General features: G+C 48.2%; 1 protein-coding gene across 11 annotated transcripts in view; it reads left to right on the forward strand.

The window, feature by feature from the left end:
* The window catches only part of ITPR1 (inositol 1,4,5-trisphosphate receptor type 1), a 156,815-nt gene that overhangs the window by 88,498 nt on the left and 49,034 nt on the right, over positions 1-19,283 (forward strand). For 6 of the 11 annotated variants that reach the window (XM_017735227.1, XM_017735229.1, XM_017735230.1 and 3 more), the window contains 4 exons: positions 5,516-5,551; positions 7,076-7,126; positions 10,496-10,628; positions 11,264-11,454. In XM_017735227.1, the coding sequence (XP_017590716.1) occupies positions 5,516-5,551; positions 7,076-7,126; positions 10,496-10,628; positions 11,264-11,454 (411 nt within the window). The remainder of the gene's footprint in view (positions 1-5,515; positions 5,552-7,075; positions 7,127-10,495; positions 10,629-11,263; positions 11,455-19,283) is intronic. The other 5 variants (XM_017735232.1, XM_017735237.1, XM_017735239.1 and 2 more) reach the window with 2 other exon arrangements.

Genomic DNA, 19,283 nt, shown 5'->3' on the forward strand with positions numbered 1-19,283 from the left:
TTGCAGTGAGCTGTTCCGCTGGGCACCTGCCAACATTCAGGCAGCAGTTACATAAGAAGAGCTTTTTTTCCTGGAATTTAGGCCCGCTGCTGATGTGTGACCTTCAGCAGTAATTGCCAATAAAGGCGCTGGGGATGTTTACAGGCACCGGCGCTGGCCCGCAGCCTGTGCCGGTAGCGGCCGAGCCTGGGGCTGCTGCTGCTGCTGCTTCCCAAGGCTGATCCCACACCACTGCAGCTCTGCCTCATTTTCCAGGGTGAAATGGGGTTGCTCTGCTGCTCCCCCCCAACCCTCAGGGCTGGGGTAGGGGCCAGCAACCATCCAACCAAATCCAGCAGAACTCTGTAAGCACACGGAGTTCCCCTTGTAGTTACTGAGGTATTTTTTAGGGTTGTGCTGGGGTTTTACCTGTTTTTTCAGTAGTGACACTTCTTTATGCAGCTGATACATTTAAAGGCAGCTCTATCCAGTAAAATACACTTGCAGACCCGCTCAGTAGAGTTTAGGTTTGGGGTTTTTTCACCTCTTTCCTTTGGTTTTGAGGTTTCAAGTAGGTGAAAAGGGAACTGAAGATCCTGGTTCAAAGGGGTTGCCTGAATTAACCTTCTCACTGCTCTTCATCTATGATAAACTAAAATTTGAGTGGCTAAGGTGCAAAATATGTGCTGTTTTATGCATTTTTGATTGGAATCAGGAAGTGTATTAACCTTTTCAGAGCTGGAAAGCTGCACTTGGGAATTATTTTCCTTGCAGAGAGCTTACTCCACAGTCATTTCTCTTGTGTATTTTGCACTTAGACAGTGCTTCACTTGTTATGTCTCAAGCAGAGGAAATGCAGGCACTCATAAATTTTTGTGGGCTGCTTTATATTTTTTTTTCCCCTTGAGAAATCCTGCAATCTTTGGACTGGGCTTTTTTTTAACACGGACTGGAATTGGTGAGCTCTTTGGAAAAGGAGACTGGAACATTTCCTATAGTTACTTGTCACCAAAAAAATAATAGTTATACCATCTTACTGGTTAATTAAAACTGCTGCTGTAAAATGTGTTGTGAAAGGAGTTCTTACTGTATTCAGTTACTGTAGAGGTCCTGCAAGATCACGGATTTAAAGAGGAGGAAGTGGTTGCACTCCCACTGAAGGGCAGACACTGAGGTCTCTAGCTCCTGGAAAGTCCCAGCCCAAGTTAAAATATGTTTTCTCCACTGAAAACTCTGGAAAATGAGGGAAGGCATTCCCGTAGGCAGATCTTGGTGACCTTTGAGTGCAGGCACTGGCAGCCCTTGTGCCAGATTTGCCACCTCCTCGACTGGCAGTGCACAAAGTCTCTGCACATTCCCTGAGAAGAGGGAGGATGTTCAGCTGGGTCCCTGCCCTGGGTGTGTGGTGAGGCCAGGGCTGGGAGGCTCAGGGAGCTGGGGGGCTGCCCCTGCCCCCAAAATCCCACGTGCCTTCTGGAGAACCTGTGTCAGGACAAGGTGCTGCCCCATGTCTCCTTCTTCTGCCCGATTTAGGCAGGTCTGAGAGCCTCCATCCCTGAAAATGCAACGTCTGTACAGGGGGAAATGTAATGTGGGAAGTTTGTCAGAGCAGTTCAGTGCTCCTGGGTCCCAGTTATTCCCCTCTGCCCTGAAACTTCTCCATAACAAGTCAAATGCTTGTTTGACAAACACCTACAGATCATCTGCAGGGGCTAGAAATTTCCTATCCAAATTTTTCTTCAGCTCCACAAGGTAACAGTGTTGGCTTTACAAAGGGGACTTGGCAAGGAAGCTGCACAGAGTTCTGTGGTATTTTTAAAGAGTTATGAAGGACAGCAACATAATTTGTGCTCTTGTCTGTTGCCACAAATCAGACAAGGTGCTGCTTTTGCTGTGTGCCTTTCAAGGAAGAGCTGATGGTATTTCAAAGGGAAAAGCAGAGAAGTTCAGAGAAGGGAGGAAAAAGTGGAAAGGGACTTGCAGGACTCAATCTGAACAGCCATTCCCACTGGAATTCCAGCTGATGCTGGAGATAGCAGTGCAGGAGCCGAGGCAGAGGCTTCAGAATAACATTCAGCTGACATCTTCACTCCAGTTCCTCGCATCTGGATGTAAAGCCTGGCTATCAAAAGCTTAATGTGCTATTTGGCTGACTCTGTAGCTGTGTTTTTCCCTTTTTATTTCCTTCTTTCTGCCAAATGTCTCCTCCTGCCACCCCAGTAATGAGATGCCATATGCACAGAGTTGGGTCAGTTCCTGAATTCACAGATTTCGGGACCAGAAGGGACCTCTCAGTGATTGAACCCGACTTCCTGCATGGCCCAGGGCTTCCCACTCCTCACCACTGTGTTATCTGTGGAGCCAAATCCATGGAGTTTGGCTCAGCTTCCTCAAAGAGCTCAGTGTTGAGTGAGGACCTCCCAGGACAGGTGTCAGTTTACTCTTGCCTTGCACCAGCTGGTTGCCTTCCTGTCCCATTGAGAGGGATGTTTGGAGAAAGACCTGAAGGAATTGTGTGGAAGTTTGGAAAGTGTCAGCAGTTCAGCAGTCTGAGGTTTGTCACCTCTCAGTCCTTTGAACTCCGGGGCGGCCTGAAGCGTAGGAGATTTGTGCTTGGAATTGTGCTCGTTTGTCCGTTATTTTGTCAAAATTCCAAAGTCTGGTGAGGCTGAAGAGAGAAGGACCAGGTTTTTGAATGTGTGTTTGTGTGCTCTCACAAACATGGGGGGTTTCTGATAAGATTATTTCCCTCTCATTTATTTACAATGTGTGATGCTTTCCAGCCTGTTTTGCTGAAGCCACTCTCTGGAGCAGGCCCGGTATGTGAACTGGAATCTCCACCAGCCTTTTAAATGCATTTCAAGCCTTTTCAGTGCTCAGTGGTCTGGGTGTTTATTGCATAGTTGAGTTTAAAAAAAAATGGAGAAAAGCAATTCTGATGCTTCAGACCTGAATGAAAATCCTTCTGCTTTTCCACTCCATCACAGTAGTAGTTTGAATTTCTGTGAAGGAAGGATTAGATAAGTTTCATCCTGATTATTGTTTTGAAAGCAAATTAGAATAAAACTTGGGTGAATTCCTCCAAACTGTAAAGAAAAAGGATGGAAAGCTCATCTGTATCTCAGAAATTGAGATGTAGTGAATTTGCCCTGGAGCTGTCACGTGCTCTGGTGGTGATACATCCACTCTTGAGTCAGACAGTCCGTTCTGGGAAGCACACGTGGCCTGTGCTGGGGAAACGGATGCTGGAAGCATTCCGGTCACCAGAGGGTCAGTTCCTGTACATCTCCAGTCATGGCTCATGAGGAGTGGTTTATTGGCCAGCCTTGGGGGAGTGGAAATTTCAAAGGAAGACAGGCTTTGCACAGCAACTCTGGGTTCTGGTTTAAAAGCTGTCCACTGCATCCTGCTGCTCACCTGGCTGTGTTTCGTATTCCACAAACTTGCCCCTGCCCCCTAAACTATCACTTTCTTATATAGCTGGAGAGCTGAAATATATGGAGGCACAAGAAATCTTGGACAGTTACTGCTTTGGGCTGCTCTCCCACCCTGTTCAATCCTTGTAAAGCATAAGGTCATACTTTGCTGTTGCAGCACACAGGAGAGTGCAAAGTGTAGCACAGCAACAATAGCTCAATGATTCTTTGCTATTTGAACCCATTTTTGACTCAGAGAATAATGATTTCAGGATTTGGAGTTTATATTCTTACTGGAAGATTGCTGAGAGCTGTGCTGCTGTGGATGACCCACGCAGGCACTGCCCGGGGCAGTGTGTGGGGCTGGCTTTGGTGTGCTGTCTGTGCCACAGAGGGAAGGCACAGGAATTTGTGAGCTGGAATATGTAATTTTAGCTTGGGAAAGAGCAAACTAATTTTGTGCTGATTCTTCATCTGTGCTGCTTTTCAACCCCAAAATGTACACGTATGTTTGGTTGAAATGGGGTCAAGCTATCAGCCCAGGAATCCCAGAATGGTTTAGGTTGGGAGGGACCTTAAACCTCATCCAGTTCCACACCCTGCCCTGGGCAGGGACACCTTCCACTAGCCCAGGTTGCTCAGAGCTCCATCCAGCATGGCCTTGAACACTTGAAGGGATGGAAAATCATCCAGTTTCTTTGGGAAACCTCTGCCAGTGCCAGAAGTAAACTTTTGTTTGGAATCCTGAGTCCAGCAGTCATGTCCACTTGACCTGTCAGCTCCAGTCTCCCCTCCCCTGGAGGAAGGGACCTCATTTCCCCTGCAGGGGAACAGGCCCAGTTTCCTTGCTGCTGTTGGCTCCTGGAGAAGGCAGGGATGTTTCCTGTGCCCCAGGCAGTGCTGCAGTCGGGACAATGTGCCCAGGCTCCCCATGACCTGACACGGGTGCAGCCTGGGAGCAGCGGGCAGGGCAGGGACGGTGTGTTCCTCTGCAGGAACGAGCTGCTTCCTGCTCACTTGTGCTCCTCTGGATTAAGTCCTCACGGCTTCCATTTGGCCAGAGAAGGAGTTTGCATGCTTGAGACGTGTCCAGGAGTGGTGACAATGCAAGGAAGCGACTACCAAAGGCCGTGGAAGCTGGCCAGGAGTAAAGTCCCTTAGGAGGAGAATGGAGAAGGGTTTTTCCTGGCCAAGGAGCCCCTGCTTGTGGAGCACGGCGGGAGAAGCGCTCACTCCTGGGGCTCCTTCCTGGGAAGTGGAGTCTCATTATCCCTACTCCTGGATCTGTGGCCTCCCTCTCCCTTTGCTGGGCATTCCCCAGGCTGCAGCAGATCCTGGTTTGCTCTCCCAGTCTGTGCTCCATTGTCCATCCCTGCGGCCTCTGGGCAGACGTGGCCATGAGTGCGTGGCTCAGTTTGGGGTTACAGGATTGTGGATGTGTTATTTCCTGGTGTCTGCTCCTGGGAAGTTACAGCAATTTCCCCACAATTAAATCAGCAGTTGAGTTTGAATGTTCACCTCTCTGTTGTGTGTCTGTGCTCAGCTAGATAAAAGTTACTTGTCTTCATCTGTTCCAGTTGAAGATCAGCATTTTAAATTTGAAAAGCTGTCACCATTCAGGCCCTTACTTCATTGTTCCTGTTTGGTGCTGTACCTTATCTCTTTCATCATGAGAAAAGTATGTTTATAGATGAGAATCCACAGAATACATTTTTTTTAAACTAAAATTATGAGGCTGCTGCCTTTGTGATACGCAGCCCTGGCTTCCTCCTCCTCCCCACTGGGATGGATGTGCAGCATTCCAGTCACGGATCCTGGGCGTGTGGTCCCCAAAAGTGCTCTGGGCGCCTGCAATTACATTTCTTTGCTTGTGCCTCTGAGTTCATGCAGAGCAGTTTGGGATGTTCAAAGCATACCTGCAAAATTTTCCAAATGTGGCCCTTTCAGGAGCAGGGTGGGAGGGTGTAAACAGTAATTACAGCTACAATTCATTTGTGATGATTCAGCTGAAGTCAAGTGCTTTGCCAGCTCCCTTCCCCTCACTGTTGACCACTGGATTGCTGTTGGGATGAAAGATTCTGGAGGGATGACTAATTTTTCTGCATTTTACTTTCAACTAGCTGCCGCAAGCTCCAGAAACGGAGAGCCCTGTAGAGGTGTGTCAGCCACCTATATTTGTACAGCACACAAATATTGGTGTCTCAGTAGTCCTAGTGGAGTGTCTTGTTGGTAAAAACCCCTGTGAAATGTGTGTTCCTGCGTGGTGTTAGACAGTGGAAATGAGCAGATTTGTTGAAGTCCCTTAATCCGATACAGCATCAGCATGGTAGTCTGAAAACACAAAAAAAAAAAAAAAGTAAACTCATCCTAAGTCTGTTCCTTTCAGCCATTTCCCTTATGCTTTAAGGGTGGCACTGGGAAAGGTCTCCTCTCAAATTTTCGTGCATTGGCAAAATGAGACTTCATTTTGGCTCCTAATGCAGAATTTGGTTTTCCCTTTGCCTCATGTACTTAAAAACTTAAATGCTTAAAAGAAAGGGAGGTGTCAGAAGTTGTTAATGGAAGCTTCATAACTCCAGAGCAACTGGTGTCCCATTTAAAATGGCCCAGTGGATGATCAGGATCACTGCATATTGTCAAGGTCACTGGTTTTAGGGGAACTGGATATGTGGGAACATGTCCTTTATGTGCATAAAGCAGATTATTTGCCAAAAAGAAGGCAGGAAAATTTATCAAATCTTAAATTCCTTTGAAATTCATGGGACATCCAGACATGGCATTGTTCCATTGTACAACTGGTGCCAAATCAGTGCAAACCTAAGTGAAACAGCATGGAAGTCTAAATCTGGGAGAGTGTTGATTCTCTGAGCTGTGAAGATTATAAATGTGAAATCATGTAGAAAAAGAAATGTTTGTGGTGGTTTAGACCTTTGTATTTGTAATTTTTGTGGAACAGTGTTTAAATGTAACCCAAAACTCTGAGTGGTCATCAAATGGATTTGAGATGTTTGGGAGATGGCTCCTGGTTTCTGCTGGGTCCCTGTGTAGAACAGTTATTCTACACCTTTTCAGATGCTTTAAAGCAGCAAAACCTCAATGTGCTTCAGCTTTGCAAAGTGGGAGTTGCATTCCTGAAAATGAATGTCTGAAATGGGAGAGATTTGATTGGGAAACGTGCACGTGCCAAGGGGCTCTGTTCAGTGACTCCCCACTGACGTCCCTGAGTTGGAAGGGAGCCCCCCAGGCTGTTCCAAAGGCCCTCCCCAGTCTCAAATGAGTTTCAGTGACCACGGTGGGATGTGTTGGAGCCCCTCACCCCCAGAGTGTGTGTCCAGTGGGCTGGGGGGGTGTACCTGTGTCTGTGCATGGGCATGCGTGGGCTGAACTCCCCGAAAACCTGTGTGTGTCCCTGGGAGCTGTGACACCAGACAGACGTTGTGTTTCCTCAGAACCCGGGACTGCTGGCACACGTGCATGCCAGGGGGGTGTGTGAGGGTGGCAGAGCAGAGGGGTCAGGGCTGGCAGAGGGCAGGTGTCCTGTTTCGATGGCTTGTGAGTCCATCTCCCTCATCTCCCCCTGTTGCATCGAGCTGTGACTTCCCCAATATTCCCCTGAGTGCCAAGATGTTGGTGTCTCTTGAGTGTTGTTCTGCTTTAAAATGAACTTTCTGCACGCACAGCAGGAGCTTGATCAAAGTCTACCACAGAGGCAACTGGAGGACCATAGAAGGGTATGTACAGCAGTCAAGCACATTCAGAACTAATCTCTACCTTTCCCTTGTAAACAGCGAAGCCTAAGTCATGTAAGGAGCTTGTGGGGTTAAGTGCTGGCTGTTGGGCTCTTGGAAGATCTAAAAAATGAGCCATATTTACAGCATGAGGTGCTGGAGCCCTTCTCTGGGGTTACATGGAAGGGACGAGTGCTTGGCTGCTCCGAATTAAACTCAGGCCCTGGTGTGCTCCATTCACACTGTCAGAACACTGCCCTTGGGTGGTGACACTCGTGGGCTGACATTAATCAGTGCTCATGGAGTTGGCTCCTCTGGCCACACCACCCCTTTGTACCCAGCCAAGCTGCACAATCAGCATCGTTGGTCCCTTTCTCCATTTCTTCTGCTCTTGCAGTTGGGAACACAACAGCAGCAACTTACAACTGCTTCACCCTAAAATATCAAAGGTGCTCTGTTTTAAAGCTTGTAACAGGTTTCTGATATCGCTTAGAGTTGTGTGTTGCACCTGCATTGCTGGTACATGTACAGTGATGGCTCTGTGTGACTCACTCTTACTTTACCTGGTGGTGAATGCAGATGAAACTGGACACTGTTGGGTTTTTTTCTAGGTACCATATTTGATTTTTCTGGTTACTGCCAAACATCTGATATTTGTTTGCACACTGCCCTCATCAAAGTGGTGCACAGCACTAACAGGATGGTTAAAGAGCTGTTCTGGAGCCAAGCACTGCAGCTGAATTAATTAGAACATTTCTTAAATACCGCTTATATTTTCTCCCTTTTACTTTGATCACATGCTCATATTTTCTTAGCTGATACCATGGGTTTGGATAAATTTGTGGGAACTAAAGCTTTTCTTCCCAGTTAGAATGTGAAGTGCTGCTGACTGTGTATTGCCAGACCTGGGAAACCATGGACCAGCACATTCTGACTAGAAGCAACTGCTTGATACTTGTTCCTGCTTGTATTTTCTGGTGATTTGTCTTGTTTTGGATACACAACACCTACAGACACCAGAGGTGCTGCAGGTCTGTCCTGGTCAGCTCTCCGCTCGCCCCAACTATTTTGACCATAGAATAGAAATCACTTCCTGCTCCACAAGGGGCCAGAAGGAGAATCTGGGGGCAGCTCCAGGAGCTTTGGTTGCCCTCCTGAATTCAGGCAAGGTGGAGTTTGCTGAGCAGCTGTTCTTGAGGCTGGCTGTGTGTTATCTGTGTAGTAAGTGGTAGAAATTACTGATTAAATGCCAGCTGACACGATGGCTGCCAGTTAGTTCAACAGAGGAGGAGAAAGCTAATGTGAGAGCTCCCTTGTAACCATTTGTGTTCTAGGGCCCATCTGGGTGTCAAGCTGCCTTTCTAGTCGGTGCACATGTACAAGGAAGATGTAATTCAGGGTTTTTCTGTCTGGCTTGGCCTTGTTCTGTCACGTAGCCTCCCCTACCTGCCAGGCTGGGAGCAGGGAGGTGGGTACAGCACTGCCTCATGTACTAAACACTCTCATGTTGCTGGCAGTCACAGGAGCTCCTCCGGGACGGGAATTTGCTGGAGCTTCTGAGCTGTCTCCTGCCTGTCCCACATGTTCACTCTTTGGCCCAAGCGGTGATGGGAAGCCTGTGCCCCTTGGAGAAGTGCTCATCTCCTTCTGCTGTTGCTTCCACAGGAATTTCCCTTTTTTTTCTATTGTTTGGGAGCTTTTGGAAGCAGCTGGTTGGAACACTGACTTCGTGTTTACTTTACATCCTGTTCCCTGACACTTGCTCCCTCCCCATCTGATCCCATAAAATGCAGCTCCCATGCTGCAGCTTTCACACTGATAATCCACAGGAACCATTTCTATGCTGCTGGATTGTGGTGACAGGGTGGCAGTGGGAGCCCTGACTTGAGCCCCAGCCCTGTGGGGAGGGCAGAGATCCCTTGCCAGCTCCAGGCATGTGTTGGGCTTCTCCCTGTGGAAGTGATTTCTGAAATTTGGTGAAGAACCTGATTATCAGACAGGCTTTTGTCTTTTTTCTTTTGGGGTATAAGGATTTCTTGAAGTGACCCTCACAGCGCCAGCTGTGTATCAAATCAGTGGGACTGCAGCAGGGCTGGAGTTCTGTACAAGCCAATTAATGCACGTTTATGTTGTTCCGTTTACTTGTGTTTTAAGGGCCTCCTGTGAAAGTTTGAAAAGACTTCACTTTTATGACAGCTAATGTATTAAATGCCACCTTGAATCTGTAGTCAGACAACCAATTTAATTTGAAATACAACTGAAAATCAGTGACAAACACAAGTTTTGTGAATAGAATTAAAAATAACATGCTTTAGTTCATTGGACATATTTTTAACATGAAATTATTTTTGGCTAGATCAATTTTTTTTTTTTAATTATTGTCTATTTTCTGAATCCCCAGAAAAGCCCCTCCCTCCCCTCTGCAGCACTGTCCTGGGATGGTGCTGCTGTAACCACGCTGCCGTTAGCAGGGCAGGAGCTCCTGGTGACAATAATCCCGTTTTCCTTTGTGCACAAAGACTTTACAAAAATCCCTTAATCCCCATGCGGTGTTTGTGTGCTGTCGCCGCTGGCAGTGCCACTGGCTTTGTCCGGCTCCCCGAATTCCTGGGAATTCCTGTGAAGGCTGAAGTGACAGCAGTGGGGTGACGTTCCACCTGGAGATGTTGGATCTCCGCTGGCTTGTGCTGGGGGCTGTGCCGGAGCTCCCGGTGCTCCCAGGATTTGGGGTTATGTGAGGACCTGCTGTGTGCTGGGATGGGATGGGAGGGCTGGCGTGACTCGGGCACCTGCCAGCAGGGAACAAAGAGCCGGGATCCAGCGGGATCGCTCGGGTTTCCGCTCAGCAGCTGGTGGATCATGTCAGCTGCTGCTGGAGGGACAACAGAGCACACAGCCCTAGGGGCTTGGTGGGATGGCAAAACAGGAGAGGTGTGAGGAGATAGGATTGCTCCTCACAGAATCATTTCCAATGTTCCTCTTCCTCTAATCCACCTCTTGATTTTGTGTTGGTGCTGTACAGATGCAACTTTCTTGCATTTAAGGCTGAGACAATAGAACTTAATTAAAGCAAAACTTTCTGAAAATTAAATCTGTCTAGAAAGCTTTATGCAAAACCTAAGCTGCAGCTGTCTCTGTGCTGCATGGGGGAACTCATCATCTTATTGAGCCCCGTGAGACCCCTCCATGTTGCAGCCTGCCCCAGCACATTGGGAGCTGCTCGGTGGATTTTTCCAACTCTCCAGGGTTTCATTCCCCTCTCCCTCACCACAAGAAGGGTACTGGTAACAGCAGCCCTGCTGCCAATGAACATGGGTGGTTGCTTTGTTCGCGGAGCTCCCATCCTGATTTCCTTCTGCTCTTTGACTCCAGGGCGAGGCCCTGAGGCAGGTTTTGGTGAACCGCTACTACGGCAACGTGCGAGCGGCCGGCCGGCGCGAGAGCCTCACCACCTTCGGCAACGGGCCCCTGTCCGCCGGCGGCTCCGGCAAGGCCGGCCCGGGAGGTAGGACATGCTCTGCTCACCCCTGGGGCTGCCCTTCCCATGCTCTGGGGCTCTGTATTCCTGGAAAATCAGCACCTCACAGCTGAAATCAGGATGTTTTTCCCTCATGGTTCTTCCTCTGAACTCCTAAAAAAAGTAGAACTGTCCACGTGGGTGACTGCAGTTGAGGACAAAACTAGCAGACAGAGCTCTTTGTAGTTTCCAGTGACTGCCTTGGGTTGGCTTGACGTTTGTGGCGTTGCTTTGAATAAATGTACTTAGAAATACCGATCAATTTAATGTTTGCAATAACGTCTAAGAAATGTGCCCGTAAGGATGTCAGATTACTAACTGTGTCTGGAGCAAAAGCATTTTGTGGTATTGCTGAGAGTTTGTTTGGTAGGATGGGCAAAAATTCCATTTGAAGTCAGCTATACAGTGAAGTTTATGTAATTTGAGGCCATTGCTAGAAAAGTCACTAATGGAATCGCAGAATGGGTTGGGTTGGAAGAAACCTTAAAACTCATCCTGTTCTAACCCCTGCCATGAGCCAGGGATGCCTTCCTCTATCCCAGGTTGCTCCAAGCCCTGTCCAGCCTGGCTTTGCCATCCCCCTGGGGTCAGTGCCAACCTGTTTCTCATGATCACCTTTATAGGAGGAAGCTCCGGGTCGAGCTCGATGAGCCGAGGGGAGATGAGCCTGGCAGATGTCCAGTGTCACCTGGATAAAGAAGGTGCTTCCAACCTGGTCATAGATCTCATCATGAATGCCACCAGTGACAGAGTCTTCCACGAGAGCATCCTGCTGGCCATTGCCCTGCTGGAAGGTGGGAACACCACGATACAGGTAGGGAAATGGAAAACTCTGTCTTGTGACTGAACCGTGTCGGGAAGGGAAATGTTTTTATGAAATCCAGGAAATTTTAGAGGGTTAAGGAGGTGGGAGGGGAAATGACTGAATGATCTTTGACCTGTAATTAAGGGAAATATTAGTGTCTGCCATGCAAAAGTGAACTTATTAAATGTTTGCATGGGCACTGGGTAATTGAGGTGTTTTCCCAGGGCAATATAGAGGAATGTATAATAAAACAGATTTGTAGGTAAGTTACTGACTGCTGTTACAAATAACTTAAGCAACTGCAGTGTGCTCAGGGACTTTTACAATGAGCTGTTAAATTTCAGACTGGAATTTGAAATAAGTGTATGGTAAACTCCAGACCACCACTGCTCTCCTGCAGTCTCACTGTTCTTCCTTTCCATGTTTTCAGTAAGGATTAGATTCTCCTAAATGAAAATTGTCCCTGGTGTGGATTAATGAACACACACCAACGAGCTCTTACATTCTTCCAAATGGAAAGTAAAACCTTATTCCAGCAAAACTTGCATACAAAGATGATTGAGTATGTGATATCTTATTCTTTTGGCTCTGCACGTGTTGTGTTTGCAATCTGTCTGTGGGGCTGAGTCCTGGCCAGTTATAACTGACTGTTGTGGTTAAAGCACACAGTAGATCCCTACAGCAGCACCTCCTGTGTCGATGCAAGCTTCCCTTGAGAGGACAGGCAATGTCTCTGGGCTCCTTCAGTCTGTCTCTGTAGTCAGTACCCTCCTTATTCCCCTGTGTATAAGCTCTGGAATGAAACTTCTGTGCAAAAGACAAAGCGGAAATTGAGTGCTGAAAATCCTGTGTCACCTTAAACTGCAGTGACAGGATTAACATTCCTGGGGGACAGTCACGCCTTTAAATTTCCTGCTCTTCTCTAATGTAGAGGAAGCTGAGCTTTCATCTTTACAGCTCTCGGGGAGCCTCAGGTAACCTTGCACTGTCATGCTGGAAGGAAAAACAAACTCAGCACCAGCCTGATGGGGAGAGATCCTTTGCTTGTGCTGGACCCCAGTGCTAAAGGATTGAGCAAAGTCACTTCCCACTGTGCACAAATCCATGCTGGAAGCAGATTCCTTAGCTCACCCAGTGAAAATCAACAGGAAAATCTGCAGTCCATCTCCAAAGACACCTTCTTTGCCCAAAAGGGAGATAGTTTCATTTTCATTTGCTGTCTGAAACCGGGAGCTGGGCAGCTGTGGAACAGCCCTGCGGTCAGGAATGATGGCTCTCAGGGCAGTGGTGCTTCCACCCTGCGCCGTGCACTCCTGCCAGGTCCTGCTGCACTCCAGCCTCTACAGATGTGCTTCCACAACCCAGAGTGGTTATTTTCTACCCTTTCCCACTCAGGAATAAGTCCTTGGCAGGTGTCTGTAGACTCCAGGCAGCCAGCAGTCCCCGGGTGCATCTGCGTGCTCCGGCAGGATGGGCTGGGAGGGGGCTCTGCTGGAGTGTGGGCTGCTTTTAAGTACAGAATGTTTTCGGGACCAAACGACTTGTGATGCCTACAGCTGTGAGCTCTGAGGGCTCAGACACACCCAGCAGCTCTTACTCATGCATGCAAAGCTCGAATGGGATGTTATTGAAAATATCCCATGGAGTCGTTGGGATGTGGATATTCCATGCTAGAACACTCCATGGACTTCGTGGCAAAAAAGGAGCATAATCAGTGCACAGACATGGTCTGTGGCTTTCCTCCACGTTGGTTAAACTGGTGGTAGGGAGAGGGATTTCTGGTGCCTTGCAGCGGCTCCAGCACATGGGGGCCCGTGGGACACTGGCAGTGGCAGTCGGGAACAGCACGTCCTCAGCACTCTGAGCTTCAGTAGGGCTTTAGAGAGCCAAGTCAGTGGAACTCCAATGGGGAAAACACCAGCCACAAAGTTTAACTTCTGGGAGAACAGCTGGCTCCACGCTGGGAATCAAAGCGAAGGTGGAGGCTTGCTCTTCAGTAAAATCAGTTCAGGGCTGTATCTCCCAGGGTAGTTGCTGAGTGGTGTGATGGCCAAGTTAAACTGGTATCCTGAGACAGTGAACTCGTGTAATCAAGCTTTGCTGTCTCCATGTAGGAAGAATGGCTCAAAATGCAGAGGGCCCTGGGTGCAGCCCAGCTGTTCAGGAGAGCTGTGTGGGTACTTGATAATCTGCAAAGCTGATGGGTTTTGTATAGCAGCCTTTGGCTATGACACAGTGAAGATTTACTGAGTGCAGCAAAGTGATGGTCTCCCCTTAGCAGGAATTCATTTTTACAAAACACTCTGCAAAATTTGGCTGCTTGTGGAAACTAGATGCACTTAGGAAAATGAACCCAATACTTTCCTTGTGTTTTATCCCAGTCTTTCTGTAATCTGTGTTCTTTTGGTAAGTTTTGCAGAGTGGGTAGGTAGGGCTTGGCAATCTCTGCAACCTCAGAGTGGCTTTTCTGCAGTTCTTCTGCAGTTTCCAGCAAATGCCAGTGGAAGAGTCATCCTCAGTCTCTGGACTAATGACTGTGTTCATTTTGCATCAGATGCATTAGTCATTGGGAAAGATGACCTAGCCAAACCAGCCAGCTTTGTCTTTGAGGTCTAACAGAGTTTATCTTCATTTCACAAATTTTTTGGTTATTTTAAGCAGCTTTTGATTGATAGTGTCCCAAACAAGTTTGTTCTGTGCTCAGTTTGAATAATTTCTGCTGAACTTCAATTGCCTCTGTCTGCAGGCCTTTGAGAATAGGAAAGTGGTGGGATAGGGACAGGTTATGTAAAAAAGGCTCTTTGGCAGCAAAGCCAGAAACGTGTCACCCCTGCATGGCATTTTCTTAACTCCAGGTTTTCACAAGGGAAATTGATTCAGCCTGAAGTGAAGCAGAAGGTTTGTACCAACACACAGGAACTTGCACATGTTGATTGTAATACGGTTAATAATGGGAGTTCCCGGGTAACTCCCATGAGCTTCCGTGGGAGAACAGATCCCCATGATGCTGGGAAGGGATAACTGGAATAGGTGTTGCTGTTTCATTAGGTGCAGGCAGGGCCAGTATTAAGGGTAGGCAAAGTAGGTGGTTGCCAACTCCAGCAGAAAAGCAAATCTCGAAAGGTTCCTTATTGTAATTGGCAGGAGGGATTTTTTATTGTTAAGAAAATTAATGTGGGGGAGAAGCAGGACAAGAGAAAACGCTCCTGGTTCACCTCAGGAAGGAGGCTGAGCTGGTGATGTGTGGCACAGTGAATCCCACGCTGCTCCACGTTCTGCTGCAGGGGTGAATGTGAATGTGGCAAATGAGCTCTTCTGGGAAGGTCTTTGCCCACTTCCAGCTCTCCAGGTAGAAACTTTCTGGGGTTTAGCTTTTGGAATTAACTTAGAAGCACTGTCAGGTTCTTTGGTAGCAGGATGGTGGTGATGTGGTGGTGGCTGTGCCTGGTGAGCTCAGCTCGTCACTCCGGCTCAGCGGGAGCCCTGGGTTTCAGTGGGAGGCCTGCCCTCGTTTGCACGGAGACAGAAGCAGAGGTGGAACCACGGGGTCAGCACCAGACAACAAATTAACTTGATAAATGCTGCAACTCACTGAGCTGCAAATTACATCAACCCCTTTATTAATTTATATAACCCTGAGCATCCCCCAGGGGAGCGCTGGCTCAGTGGTTCTGAGCAGCCCCGGGGCTGCCCCAAGCTCTGCTCCGGAGGATGAGGGCTGAGCCTGCCCTGCTCCCCCGGTGCCAGTGCCTGGCTGCTGTCCTGGTGCTGCCTTGGGCTCCCTTCCCCAGAGCAAGGAATGCTCTGGTGGGTGCTGGTGCTCATGGGCACTCGGAGCTGCGTCTCCTTGGGAAGGGATGAACGCTCCATCCCCTCCCACACGTGTGGCAGCACGGCCAGGCTTTCCTCTGGTGCAGCAACCTTGGCACATGAGTGACAGTGCAGGAAATTGCTGAGGACTCGTCCTGCAACACTCGTCTCTTGTCTGCTCAGTAAAAATTCCATGTGCCGCTACTCTGCCTCACCTCCGCTGTGTTTCGGGTTTTCTTGGTCGGTGGAAGTTAATGGCAAGTAAAGTCCCTTACATAACACCTCTCCATGGAGACTCTGCTCCTTTAATTAGGGATCTTCTCAAAAGTCAGCTTGCGTGACAAATTACCCACACGCACATGTTGGCGCTTTCAGCAGGGGAAGGTAAAATGAGGTTGACGACATTGGTTGTTTCAGGCAGTTTTTAAGTGCTGCCCCAAGGTGACACAATGCACGTCTGCCACTTCGGAGACTGGTGGTGCCTTTGTTCCCCTTTGTCCATTGTTGTCCCCCAAGGTGGGCTGCAAACACAGAGGGTGGGGTGATGGGAGTTGGCACACAAGGAAAGGGCGATTATTTTTCAGGAAAGAAGTGGGATTTGCTCCTGGCTTTAAGGCATCTGAGCAGAGTTGCTGCTCTTGCACAGAGGATGATGATAGGATGTGCTTCATAGCCCCCTCTCCCCAGCAGCTGGGTGTGAGATGAGGACCAGGGGCCACCCTGATTTGAGACAAGTGGTGAGCTGGAGAGTTGTGCCTCCATCACAGCATGGCAAGAGTGAATCCATGTTGTATGGAATGGTGGGTTGGAGCTCACCGTGAGCATGTGAGGCTCCTTTGAGATGTGACTGTGCAAAAAGCTTGTGGCTTTGAGCTGTTTGAACTTCCAGAGCTGTTGGTTGAGCCTCCCCAGAGGATCTGTGTGCCTTCCCTTGAGTGTTCTGTGGGGCTGGGGGCTGTGGCCATGCTGCCTGTGGAAGAGGTGCCATGGACACAGAAATCCCAGAAGCCACCTCCTCATCCGTCAGGTTTGGTAGGAAATTCTGGCCTGGACTCACACGACTCTCCCATCCCAACCTGGTCTTGCTCCGCACTCAGACTCAGTTGACATTTCTCAACATTTTTCCTCGTGTTTTGCCACCAGTGAGGAAACCCCACCAGGGTGAATTGTGGTCTCCTTTTCTGTGCCTCGGACTGTCCAGGGATGATTGATAGTTATTTCATAATTGCAGGATTGGTGCACAAAAGGAATTGAATGCAGAGCTATCCAGTTCTTTGTGGTTTTGGCACTCAGGAGACCCAGGGAAGCCCACTGGGGGGTACCAGCCACTGGAGCCCTTGGGTTGGAGAGAGCAGAGACTTCAAGACAAGTTTATGTCCTTGAGCTCATTGTAGCATTGGCTGTGAAGTACTGTGGCCAAAATGTCCTGTTTGGTTGCAGGAACACTTTGTTTCTTTTTTTATGTGGCTGCACCTGCCCTGCAAAATGAGGGGAAAACTCTGCAAAACGTTACAGGAGTACTGGTGGGATAAAATGTAGGCTTAGTGACGCAATAGTGCTTTAATTTGTGGTTTGGAGTTTTTAAATCAGATTTATTTCTTTCAATATTTGCAGCAGTCACAGATATCAGTGAGCACAGACAATTGTATATAAAGCAAAGGCTTCAGAGGTAAGAATGTCGTTGGGTCACTAAACTTCTGTAAATAGCACTTGAGAACTTCTGATCATTGATAAAAGAAGTCTTAAATTTTTTTGTTTCTGACAGGCAGAATTCTGTGATACAGGATGTTATATCTTTTTTTTTTCGTTGTTTTAGTGATGCCTGTTTAGGAAACGAAAGCACAGCCAAGCAAGCTCTTGGAATGTGTTAAACAATCACCTGTGTCTTTCACTGTTTTAATGTGTTTTTCCTCAAGGTAAAATACACCATATGGGTTTTTTTTTTTACATTCTGAGTATGTTACGAACATCACATTAAAAAAAAAAACGTTGATAAGGACCTGCATCATCAACCGTGGGCAGAGATCTTGTCCTTTTGTGAAAGAGCCCTCTCCGAAAGGAAACTTTGTGCAAATCCTGACCTCCTTGATAGTGCAGCTGCCTTCCAAGGAAAGTACAGGGCCTGCAGTAGCCATGAAGAAACCTCTGTCCTGATGCTCTGTCCTCACAGCCTGTGAGGAGACTGGGCTGCCAAGCCTGTAGGAGCACACCCATCTCCTTGGAGTATATTTTAATGTATTTAGCACAGTGAAGTCTCAGTGTCCCACAGCTGTTGGATACCATCATGCTCAGAACAGTCCAGCTCCTCTGATAATGCACTGTGAGCAATCCTTCCTGCAGGGGAGATTCCATTTTCTGTTTTTTTTTTTACATTCTGAGTATGTTACGAACATCACATTAAAAAAAAAAACGTTGATAAGGACCTGCATCATCAACCGTGGGCAGAGATCTTGTCCTTTTGTGAAAGAGCCCTCTCCGAAAGGAAACTTTGTGCAAATCCTGACCTCCTTGATAGTGCAGCTGCCTTCCAAGGAAAGTACAGGGCCTGCAGTAGCCATGAAGAAACCTCTGTCCTGATGCTCTGTCCTCACAGCCTGTGAGGAGACTGGGCTGCCAAGCCTGTAGGAGCACACCCATCTCCTTGGAGTATATTTTAATGTATTTAGCACAGTGAAGTCTCAGTGTCCCACAGCTGTTGGATACCATCATGCTCAGAACAGTCCAGCTCCTCTGATAATGCACTGTGAGCAATCCTTCCTGCAGGGGAGATTCCATTTTCTTTCAGGGCACTGGAATGCACGGGTGAGATTGAGGGTGGATGAGGTGAGATGGTAACGATACCACCTCGACTTTCCACTTGAGCTGCAGCTCCTGCTGCTTTCTGAGGTGTGTTTGGGCCATCAGTATTCCTGCAGCAGAACATCTTCCAGTCTTTTTTCCCAAAGGGAAGTCTTCCACTGGGTTTTGAGGTGCCCGTCTGTGCGGTTGAGCAGTGTAGGTGGAAAAAAAGGAGAAGAGGCGCTGCCTCAGGGTTCAGCTGTGTCGTGGTGGCCTTGTGTTGTTCACGCTTGGGTACCACTTCCTCTGTGGCAATCCTCTCAGCATTCCACTGGGATCCTGGTCCTGCAAGGAGCAGGGAGATAAATCAGTAATTCTCCCAATTCCTCTCCACGGGATCCACGTCCAACATAAACTTTCAAGACGATCCCTAGCAGGATTAAAGTCCTCCCCGAGCAGGCAGAGGCAAAGCTATTCAGCAAAACAAGGTCATGCTGCCTTTTTTTTTGGTAAGCACAGGAATCAACAAAGCGCTGTTATATAACTTCTATTTATATCCCACTTGCTCACTAGCTGCAGGCACACAAGAGTAGCTGAGAAGGGAATTTAATGAGCTCTCAGGGCTTGCTCACCTTCCAGAGCGGGTAGGAGCCAGCTTGTTTTTGAAGTGCGTCAGCAAATGAAACTGGTGGTGGGTGGGTGGTTTGGGTAGGTGGACTGACTTGTTGCTATGGTTTTCTTTAATTCCTCTGTCTCTCAAGAAGATCTTACACTTTTATTTTTTTCTTTTGGGGAGTCTGCAGACTTCCTTGTTTCTCACACCTACGCAGCGCTCGCCGGTTCGGTGGGGAAGTGGGATCCGTGCTCCTGCCATGGGGAATGGGATCCATGCTCCTGCCATGGCTGAGCTGAGTGACCCAGCACTGTGTGTTCCCACAGGGATGCAGGAGGAACCCAAATCAGCTCTGTGCTGACAGCAAGGCAGACCCCGAGTCTCCCATGCTCCCCAGGCCATCTGTGAGCCCAGACCCCACAGTCACATTTATACTTGTGGTTCCCCCACTGTGCCCTCACCACCAGTGTCACCTCATATTTCCAAGGGCTCACATTGGCTCTGGAAGGGTGTGAGGGAACTGTATCTCTGTGAGGTTTGTTCTTGCTTTCCTCTGTGAAATGACTTTGAGTTGCATCAAGATTTTTGGGTGTTGCAGAAAGAGAACAGGTAGGATACGAGGGCTCTTCCTGGTGTG

The sequence above is a fragment of the Corvus brachyrhynchos genome, unplaced genomic scaffold, assembly GCF_000691975.1.
Source record: "Corvus brachyrhynchos isolate BGI_N302 unplaced genomic scaffold, ASM69197v1 scaffold95, whole genome shotgun sequence".
Lineage (NCBI taxonomy): Eukaryota > Metazoa > Chordata > Aves > Passeriformes > Corvidae > Corvus > Corvus brachyrhynchos.